At 38.7% G+C, this 10,832-nt stretch overlaps 1 protein-coding gene across 2 annotated transcripts; it reads right to left on the bottom strand.

Annotated features, from left to right (window-relative positions):
* Nucleotides 1-1,005: 1,005 nt before the first annotated feature.
* Nucleotides 1,006-10,417, bottom strand: tmem87b (transmembrane protein 87B). Of its 2 annotated transcripts, none has more exons than XM_044212996.1 (19): nucleotides 10,210-10,417; nucleotides 9,157-9,217; nucleotides 8,972-9,063; nucleotides 8,744-8,878; nucleotides 8,465-8,518; nucleotides 8,088-8,259; nucleotides 7,711-7,772; nucleotides 6,876-7,059; nucleotides 6,698-6,797; nucleotides 6,481-6,574; nucleotides 6,040-6,111; nucleotides 4,885-4,993; nucleotides 4,633-4,691; nucleotides 4,443-4,546; nucleotides 4,270-4,340; nucleotides 4,076-4,146; nucleotides 3,839-3,891; nucleotides 3,703-3,733; nucleotides 1,006-2,871 (listed from the first exon to the last, which is right to left on the bottom strand). In XM_044212996.1, the coding sequence occupies exons 1-19, from the start codon at nucleotides 10,357-10,359 to the stop codon at nucleotides 2,830-2,832; spliced, it is 1,716 nt and encodes a 571-aa protein (XP_044068931.1). In that variant the 5' UTR covers nucleotides 10,360-10,417; the 3' UTR covers nucleotides 1,006-2,829. The 2 variants fall into 2 exon arrangements, with proteins under 2 accessions (XP_044068931.1, XP_044068930.1); XM_044212995.1 differs by lacking the exon at nucleotides 6,040-6,111 and adding an exon at nucleotides 5,691-5,762 and having other exon boundaries at nucleotides 10,210-10,416.
* Between the last annotated feature and the right edge of the window lie 415 nt (nucleotides 10,418-10,832).

The raw sequence follows: 10,832 nt of genomic DNA, 5'->3' as shown, positions 1-10,832 counted from the left end.
GGACTTCAGTTCACCATCCATAGGACGTGGACAAAATAACAGAAACAGTGGCCTCCAGTAAATACCAATTTGATGAAGCTTATGTGTTTTTGAAACTTTAAGAAGTGTCTCTATGGCAATTTGTGATGCCATGTGGCATGTGTGTTGCTGGTGAGTTAGTCCAGAATGAAAGGCATTGGAGAGGAATTTTGCTCTACTTTTATTATCCAGGAGGGGGGAGAGGTTGTCTGAGGATCATCTTTCATGTGGGATAAATGTTTCGAAGAAATCCAGAAATATGAGACTATAGAAAAGCAGAATGAAGGTCCCTTTGCTTTTGTCTCTGACTTTGAAGTGGCCTATAATCTGTCATAATAACTTTTGTTGACAAATTTATGTAATACTGTTTGATGCAGTCTTATTATCAGCTTAGGCAGAAAACACATATGATGGGTTGACAAGAAAACAGCTGTAAAAATTGCATAAAATTATCATAATTGTATAGGTGCAGTTGAGGTATATAGTCTCTTAATGTTTGGTCTTTTAAAGCTGTAGAACAGAAAAATGTAGAAGAGGCCTTCAGCAGGTTTGAAACTCTTTCTTCTTTAATGGAGAAGGATACAAACTCTGAAACTTGTGTGCTTTAGCCCCAACAGGTGTAACTTCGAAATGGCACTTTAATTTCAAACTAGTTTGGTCTCCATAAAACAACTTGTAATGTCGACATGACAAATACGTTGGGTTGTTTGTGGATTTTATGTTGTTTCAGCCTTCTTAGTCACAAGCCTATTAAGGGCTAATGGCTTGAGAGAAAACTCAGGGTTTATATTTTCACTAACTGGGCTTCATTCAAACTCTCCTCTCAGTATTTCAGTCTCTGAGTTTCATTAACATTCATCATAATTTTCTTCACAATAGCCTATTCATTCAATATTTTCTTCTCCTTTTTCCTCTTGCATCTGGTGTTTTCAAGACAACTTTAAAAAGAATCAGATTTTAACTGATGTAGCAAAAACACAACCATCGTAAAATAATGTATTTTTTATTGACAAATCAATGCTGAAAATCATAGATCAGGAAACAAACATTCTCCTGTATTTGATTAATATTTAATCTGAGTGTACACACTTCCTGAGAAGGAAGAGAGAAGAAAAGTGCCGATATAAAAAGTTCAAGCCCAGTTCTTCATGGTAACCAAAAAAAAAAAAAAAAAAGGCAAGTCATATTGTCCAGACACCTGTGGAATTATGAAATAACAGGAATCAGCCGAAACCCATCTGTACAAATAATCGAGGTCCACTGCAGGTGTCTGCAGATTTATGTAACAGAAGGACAGCTTGCCATCATAAGCACAATTAGTCCAGGTTTCCAACCCAAAAAAAAAAAAAAGGGAACAGTGACAAGTGATCAGCTTGTGCTGAGAACGACAGTGTTCCAACTCCAAAACTATACTGACAAAAACACCAGGCCAGCCATTTTCAAAAACAATTATAAAAAATAAACATATTAAGACTTATGTGAAAGAACGTGAATGTTATTAAGGTGCCTGTGAAATCCAACTGACAGATTTTAATCAGCAAATAAAGAAAACTAATAAGAATGCATTAAAAATAATGGAAGCACACACTGTAAACACACTGAAGAGTAAAGATGGGTGGACAAACACTTTAACTTATAAGTACACTTGAAACACAAATAAATAATGAAATTATTTAACTCCATATTAACATACATACAGCATATTGCTCCTTATTTCAGAAGACACAAAACCTGCCCTCCCACACACATACAGTAGATTCAAAACATGACTGCAAACCCCAATTCTACACTACTGAACTGTTTAACAACGTTTAAATTCAAATTGTACAAATCACCTGTTTGTGCTTTGTCCCTCTCACACTCATTCACAGACCAATATTGAGGACAACGGGAAGTTTCAATCTGAGACATGAACAACACTTTCATACATTGTTCTCAATTACCTGAACAGATTAGGCCTCATACAAGAACTACATGTAGGCACATCTGCATAGTGCATAAGAGCAAATGTTCTATTCAAAATCAGCATCTGAATTTTCAGTTTTCTAGTCTCAGATTTGAACGCTGGTAACACAAAAGTGTTTCAGACACTCAGTCCCATCAAAAATACATACAGCTGATAGAATTTCATAAATTTCATAACTTTTGCGAACTTCACAATTATATATTTATATATAAAGAAAGGTCCTGTATATAATTAATCAATAAACACATTTAAGTCAAATTCTGTATCTCTTCTGGTTGCAAATATAGCTTAGATAAATCAATCTTGGTGTTAATAACTAAGAAAAAAAGGGCTTATTATTATTTTTTTTTCTCCCCCCCATCATAAAGAAGCATCTTATTTCATTACAACCAACCAATAATATTTGGATACCCTCACAGACACTTAACATATTTGAGAGTATGTTCATGCATGAGGCCCACTGTTCTTAATTCTCTGGTAAAATAAATTCACATGAACATAACAGAAATAAATACTGCACTTAACAAGATGAAACATTCTCTTTGGAAAGAAAGGCTCAAAAATTATCATATCAGGGAAATAGTGGACCAGTTGGTCAGTGAAAAGACAGTTTTTCTCTGGTAGAGTCCTTTGCTCTTGAGAAGATGAGGAAATGAGCAGAGGTCCCCCTAAACTGTGGCCTGCTCCAACCTGCTAAGTAGCAGCCGTACGGGAAGATCCCCATAAAAACTAAATGGCACTCCGCCACCACTCGACTAGAAATCTTGGACAAAACCCTGCTGTAGAGTCAGGGACAGCTGCTATGCTCTCCCTCCATGTCCACCGACGGCTGAAAATGTTTTGCCTCACTCCAGCTTTGACATCTCATATCTCGTTGTCATGATTTCCTGGGAAATAATATGCAAATATAAACTATACATTTTTGTCCAGGCTACCAAGTTTTAATTTTCACTTTCAAACAGAAATCCCTCAATATTATTGCCTGTTATTATTCAGAGGAGTGGAGGATGCAATGTAGGGTTTGCTAAGCCCTAACCCCCTTAGCTATTTTCCATTCTTGCGCAGCGGTTCAACAGTGGCGACTTTACCACTTGAGATTCTTAGCAATTTTTTAAACAATGGGTCCTTAATTTCAGACAGATGTAGACAGAAACAGGCTTGTCATTTCTAGCCAGAGACCGTGGACAACAGCTGTTTGCAGATTTTATCAGCTGTAGCTATCTGGCTAATTACTTGTACTTATGACCACACCCAGCTGTGACATAGCATGGTACTATAGTGCTACGATACATCACTGCTGCACAGGCTGTAGAAAAAGCATGTCGTCACCACTAGTAAGCCAAATTGTTAGACTGGGTGCAGTTAACTCTATAAATGTAGAGTATTGCTCATTGCACACTGCTCATGCAAAGCGGTACGCATTTGCATGTGAAGAAATACAAAGCATTACAGGCCTGCTCTGCCTACTTACAGTTGCTAAACTCAGATTGATATGTGCTTGATTTCAATGCAGTTATGAACAAAAAATAGGCCTAAAATCCCCATGAAGTCCCCATATACCCACTAATACAGCAACTCCAAAATTAATCCCTAACATTATCAAGCAAAGTTTGAACGCAGTTACTCATCTCCACATATCTAGACTAACTGTCTCTGGTTCAAGAAATAACATGTGTGGGAATCATGTTTTGTAGATTATAAAGTTATGTAATTCATACCTCATCTGAGTCGAGCAGGACTGGTAGAGCGCTGTAGTGACAAACGGGACCACAGAGAGACTCTGTTAGAATCACACATGCCTTATATGAAAACACCTTGCTGGATTAATAAGTATAAATTTGATAGGATGCTTACACATCAGTAAGAGAGCTAGGAATGTTATCCTCCACCCACTTCAAGTCTTCATCCTGGACAAGTAGAAAATGAGGATGAAAAAAGTAAATACTGCCATCTGCTGAAATGTATGACACTTGTACGGCTGCATGTCCTATACCTGGACAGCTACTTTTATTACAGATGCTTAATATTTAATAAACCACACTAAATTAATCTAATTAATACAAAACTATAGTGTGCAACTGTGTTACTGACTGGGTTTGTTTCTGCAGGCTTCACTGTGCCATTCGTCTCACTTTTAGATGCTCTCAACTTTATGCCATCAGCTGTGAATAAAAATGAAGACAAAACATAGGAAAGAAAGATGAAAAACAAATATAACAAGACTATTAGACACTCCAAATGTCTGCAGTGGCCTGGGAAAAAGTAACGCTAGCATGTTACCGTACCAAAGTTTGTAGAGGCGATGAACTCAATCTCCTCATCGTCAGAGTCGTCAATGAGAGGTGTAAAAGCATACCTGTGGACAATGAAATTAAGTGATTAATAATGTAGCAGGAAGGAAAAGAAAAAAAGTGTCAGATTCAGTTTATCAATTCAACAGCCCTAATGTACTACTTGCCTTTGGTTGTTTGCAGATGGTCTCCATAGAAACATTATGACGAATAGAATGGCGGAGAACAAGAACCTCCAAAAAGCATCTTCCACCCACAGCTCAATCCAATCCTTTACACAAAAACAGGTCCAATTATCATTAAAAGGTTAAGTTAATATCATATTACTAGTGATAGAACATGCCAAACTATACTCACAGACTGGCAATCTGCTAGCCGAAATTTTTTTGCTATCCAACCCATGAAAATGATGGAAGCTGAAGGAGAAAGGGGAAAGGTTTGAGACACCACTCTTGTTCCGATTCCTGGGGAAGATCCACTGTGCACGAATTGGGACTTCTGTTCTTACAGGTTTTATATGGATGAAATTACAAATAACTAGAAATCATGAGCGCTAGCACAGAGCATGGTATATTCTATTATAATTGCAAGTGTAGTCGTACCACTTACCAATGACCGCAAATATTAGCGTGTTTGTAAAGTGCCTGTAGAGAGACAACTTGACAGGGTTTCTCCTCAGCTTCAGAGTTTTGATGGTTTGTGCCAGGCTGACAAAGATGTTAGTGGCAGTCAAGGTAAACATGTGGCAGAAATTACATAGAGACTATATCACAAATTAATCAATGGGACTCAATGGGAACTATAACCTCTAAATGTGAGTATACACTATAGATAATATCCATGTTTTGCCTTATTTCTTTGCAATCATACAATTTTATACAATCCAACTTATTAGGTGCACCTGCCAGTCCTCTGAACACTGAGTCACATATAAATAAAACAAACATATAATGGCCACTTCACTTACCCATTGTAACTAAGCAAATTAAAGTGAAATTAATGTTGTTGTCAGAAACAGCCTGTCCTGCAAAATGTTGCCACTCTGGTGACTCAGGTTTTGTAAAAGTCTTTACCTTTAGAATGAGGTGGCACATAGCAAAATGGCATTGATTGTGCAAGAAAAGAAGCAGTGAGGATGAAGAATTAAGAGCATTTAAACCATCAACCAGAAAAAACGAGTTGTTACAAATTTCAGTACAGGATGAATAATTGATGCAGGGCTGTTTCTTCTGAGATGCAGCATGTCTCTCTGCCAACCTGTACTTTAAGCACTCTTTCACTGCTAATTATCTTGAAAAGCAATAAGGCAGTTGCAGATGAATCTCTCCTGGTCTAATTTGGGCTCATGTGAATGAAGGAGGTGAGGAGCAGAGGGGAACAACACAGCGAAAGGTTGTAGGTGCACAAAAGGATATCCACCAGCATAGAGAGGAATCAAGCAGAGCCAGGGGAATGTTGGCCAGCAGGGCTAAGTCAGAGTCTTTCGCCTATAAGGGAGGATAGAGCAGGACCAGAGGACACGAGGAAGAGGAGAAAGACAGGGAAAAATCCCAGCTAGGATGGGAGATAAAAGGCGGCATGGCCAGCAAAATGTAGAACCATTCACCAAAGTGCAAAGAAGAAAATACCAAATCATCCAACTCAAAAGGCAAGAACACTCAAAATCACTTGGGCTCAATAATTAACAAATACGTCCACTTTGTTGTTACTTGAGGGTAAAATAACTACTGAATATTGGTGCTGAGGAGTATAGTGGAAGGATATGAACCAGATGGCGCAGGAGTCAAAAACAGCCAGAACAATTTCTGTAATGAGAACAGGGCCATTGTCTCGACCCTTGATTTTTGGCCCCCAAACAAATCAAGAAAATTGTGATGTTTTACTTCCAAACACAATCTGACAACAAACCACAGACCTTTGATACTGCTAATATCAACAATGACTGATTGATCATCAGAAACTTAATCAAGTTCAGGTTTCATTTGCCAACTAACACCAACTGGTCAGAAATTCTCAAATTTGAGGATTTGTTTGCTTTCCTCTGATTCAAATTATTGTTAATATCTTTGGGTTTCTATGACAGTTGGTCAGATTAAATAAGCAATTTGAATTTTAAGTTCTGATGGGCATTTGTTATTGTTGACATTTGTATAGACTGATCTCAATTTCAAAAAAAAAAAAATTAAATCAGAGAACACAACTCACCCCAGTAATCCTCAGGACACCTTCAATGCTAGCAAAGGCAAAGTAGAGGATGCCGAGCCCCACAACTCTGTGCATTACTATCCCCAGTCGAGGCCTAACATGAAAGAGACACAAAGGCAGATTGCCTGATTATTATTATTTATTTTTTTTGCACAATATTTTCGGGTCTTTCAATTAACAAACAAGCAGCTGTGTGTACAGATATATATTGACATACTTTACAATGCCATAGCCAAGGCTGACGATGATGACAAGCAATCGAGCCAAAGTCCTCTTCAGGGCAGAGACCAGCTCAGCAAAGATCAACAAGCCTGGGGCTAAAGGCAACGGTAACATCTTACTATCTCACATGAAAAAGGTAAAAATATTTTTTGTGATGATCTGTATACACTCACAAGCAGAGCCGACAGCGTTGGTGTTTTCATATTCGGCACAGAAGACAGCCTTCTCCACCATCCCAAGAAATATGACCCCTGCTATCCAGAACTGGATCCGCAGCAGATCCTTCCAGTAGCATGCGGCCCAGATAAACCACAGTAGGGCGTACAGGATGTACACTATGCACATCACCATGTAGAACTACAAACCGACAGTGAGGGATTAGTCTATAAACTCATATGGGAGCAGTTGTGCTTCATTAGCTGGACACCAAATTCCAGAAAAAAAAAGACATTTTATCCAAACACATCTTGTTTTTTCTCTTCAGAGTACTGAAGGCTACTGAAGGTTTGGATCTGTCAGCTGTAGCTCACTTCAATATAGTGAAGCTCAAAGGCATTTGGTTTTCAAAGTAACTTTTCCTCACAAATAATACAGTTACACGTGATAATCCAACGACCTTTCATCCTTTCGTCCTGTGATAGTTGGTGGGCGCACTTTGTCGAGAGCAGCTTTCAACTGTTCACAACGGGGTCTGTGTTTTTTCATAAGGAACCTTGTCTTTATGTATGTAGTCAGATGCTGCTGTTGAGTTCATGAACAGTAATCCACATACCACCGTATGTTTTATTGTGTTTTAGGTGAACTTTCCCATTAAAACAGTGAACAAATCTTTTGACTCTGTATTGTGATTTATAACATCCACAAACCCAAAACAGTTAAATACAACCCTCCATTAGAGCAAGGAAAGAATCATAGGCACATAATATTAATGTACATGTGTTTTACAAATGAGTAATTCATGTTTCTAACATAAATCACAAAGACTGATTCCCTAAGTCATCTACTTACAATCATGAGAGGCCATTCTGTGATAGAAATGTAGCCATGGCTGCCTTTCATCACCACATAAACTGGGAAAATAAAATCCAGACATCAGACAAATGAGGCATGTTTCCAAACACATTAAGAATTTGTTTCTGGTGTTTTTGAAATCTGACACTTCAGTGTCAGCTTGAAAACAGCTTCACATTTATGAGCCAGCTTCTGATTAGAGAAGTCATTTTTGCACATTAATGCACCATTTTCAGCAGACCTTTCAATCAATCCATGCTTTCAACTTAATTTCCATGCAGAGTAAAATAATACAGGGTGATAGTGTTTCTCTATGCCAGTCATACAGTATATTAGTTGCTCATGATGTAATTACCAGTTCAAGAAAATCTCACCTGTTAAATTCCAGTTGGCATCCTGTTTACTGGACACAATCTTAACAACCAGCAGGTAAGGCCCGTCCTTCCAAGTGGTGGCTATGACGTTGTCTTTGATATTCACACTGCTGTTCTTCACGGTGCTGCTGCTGTCGTACTCCTCAGTAATCAATTTGGTGTAATTTTCATCCTGCAGTATTACAAAAGTAATACAGTGTATCACTTTAAAAAAATATATTTTAACACTGTGTATGTGGATACCATTTAAAGAAGCAACACACTAAACAAAACACATTACCAGTAGAGACTCTGAATACTGGCCAATTATGTTTACTCTTTGCTAACCTTAACTTACACCATTCTATTAAAATCAAAGAGCATTTAAGTTTCCTTACTGGCACTTCACCCTCAACAGGTGGACTGACTGGATGTGGATATGCCTTGGCTTTCTGAAAAACACAGACAGTTGCTGGATGATACAAGATTGATTGATTATTTTACAACACAGGGTTGTATAACAGGATTTTGATTGTAGTTTCCTTTATGCTACTCAAAAACAAATGTTATGTACAAAAATAATATACAGTAGATTAGTGAATATAATGTTGAGAGGTAATAAATGTCATGATGTGAAGAGTGTGACTATGCTGATGTGAGTAATCTAACAAACCTACTTTGAGCATTGGAAAGGAGCGCAGTCCACTGTTACATGTTATAGGACTGTGTTTGTGTTCGATGTACTCTCCTTGTCCGAGGGGATTCGGATCCAGGCTCTCCCCACGACTCAGAGGTGTTCTCTCATACATTTCCTACAGACAATGACAATTCAGCATTCATACAAAATCAAGTCTAGCCAGATAGACTGTCCGATAATTTGTTTGACATTAAGTTTGTGCACTTACTTCAATATTGTTGAATTCATTGTGACAGGGGTAGTATTTTAAATACCAGTGAACAGTGAAGGTCACCTCCTCAGGGCAGCCAAAAGACACAACTACAAGATAAGGACACAAGTGATGATCAACACAAGGGCCAAAAAGGGGCACAATTTTTGTGACAGGTCATGAGCACAATTTCCATGTCTTACCTTTCAATTCAATGTCAGTGTCTTTGTACATGGATTTCCTTAACAGCAGTGGTCTTGAGGTCTGTCGAACAGTAAATTAAGTTTGTGAGCTAGAGTGTGACAAAAGATAATTTCTCTTATTGATCAATATATAATTAGTTTTGTGAACTGATTAATCATTTAGGTGGGATGGGGGCTCAGTGGTTAGTACTATCCTGGGTTCAAACACAATCAGGCTGGGCCATTTCTGTGTTTGTGAAGAGGGAAAAAGACCTGTATGTCAGGTGGATCAGAACCTTTAATACTGCCCATAAGTGTGAATGTGTATGTCTGTATGAGTTCTGTGACAGACTGGTGACCTCTCCAGGTTTCACCCTTCCTCTCAGCACACCTAACACTGCAACTAGATATAGGCGTAGAGACGGAGACAACAACAGAGGGAATTTGAAACTTCTCAATACTTAAATTATTGATCAAGGCTTTCTAGTTCTCCTTGGATTAAGTCTGGGAACAGTGCCTTAATACTGATAAACAAGAGGAGGGACTCCACTGTACTAAAGTGCTTGACTGTAAATCAACTTTCAGGGTGTGTTTCCATGTACAACAATGATGGGTTGGAAATAGCTAAGCACATTAAGTAAACCTGAAAGTTGCAACTGAGATGTGGACTCTCGAGAGGTGCTCGTAGAGTTGGAGACAAAGATATATATTAGGGTTGATCTCAGCTAATTAGCAAACAGTCTTTGGACAGCTGTCTAAATTAAGCTGAAGCCAACTAATTAGCCGACGGCTAACCTTAAAGTGCATATCAGCCTTTCTCCACACGGCTAGCTGCTAAGTAGCTAACAACATACTCTGCTCCTTCGGTAGGCACACTTTATCCAAATCTATTAAGGATAGCAAGTCGCAGCCAAGAGTGGTTAACGCGATACCATTAATGTAGGGACAGGTTACACGACTGTCACAACACCCACAGCTGATAGCGAGCGAGCGTAACAAGGCTATTGTAGCTAATGTTAGCTAACCGATGCTGCAGTTATCCAGTAGGTTAAGTATTTCCAGAAAGATACTCACATTTACAACTGTGATTTTCCAAAGCCCTGTCTCTGGTGCTGCAACAACCACATGTATGGTACTGAGCAAAATTACAAAAAGGACTGCCCATGGATAGAAAACTCCACTGGTCGGACAGCTCCACGTCCTCATCCTGACTGCAGCAGCCATGTTCGTTGTGGGCTTGAACACTCCCCTGAAGGAGGCGCCGTGAACGCAACAGCTGGAGGAGGAATCTCAGTGTGACTATACCTGTACAGTAGGCTCGTTACCTGTACAGTAACCCCTGTCCCAGCGTGGAGTTTGACTGCTTTTTATTACAAAAGAACAAAGTCTAATGCGGACATGCCTGCTAGATCATCAGGTTTACTGTCAGAAATTGTTTCACCACACTGACTAAACCTTACTCAAAAATGAGTGTGGTTTTACATTGCAGGCAGAAAGGGTGAACTAGCTGCTCCTTATCCGCTAAACTTCAAACCTGCAGTGACCTTGACCAGATTTACTTGAATATTTCCATTTTGTGACAGTTTTACTCCTCTAGGGATATGGTGCTTTTGACTCCACAAAATACCAGTACGTCTACTCATTTACCACTTACAGTACATACATTACCTGTATATGACATACCCGTACATACTGTA

Source organism: Siniperca chuatsi, linkage group LG11 (genome assembly GCF_020085105.1).
Source record: "Siniperca chuatsi isolate FFG_IHB_CAS linkage group LG11, ASM2008510v1, whole genome shotgun sequence".
NCBI classification, from domain to species: Eukaryota; Metazoa; Chordata; class Actinopteri; order Centrarchiformes; family Sinipercidae; genus Siniperca; species Siniperca chuatsi.
Note: the sequence above shows the minus strand (reverse complement) of the source record. Positions and strands in the feature narration are given on the sequence as shown.

Bases quoted from the DNA above. Each gene is read 5' to 3' on its own strand.
- tmem87b (XM_044212996.1), bottom strand. From the start codon at position 10,359: ATGGCTGCTGCAGTCAGGATGAGGACGTGGAGCTGTCCGACCAGTGGA. The intron at 4,547-4,632 runs GTGAGTATAGTT...TTTTGTGTAAAG, and splicing joins GGCTAGCAGATTGCCAGTCT to GATTGGATTGAGCTGTGGGT. The intron at 4,341-4,442 runs GCAAGTAGTACA...CATTGTCCACAG, and splicing joins CCATCTGCAAACAACCAAAG to GTATGCTTTTACACCTCTCA.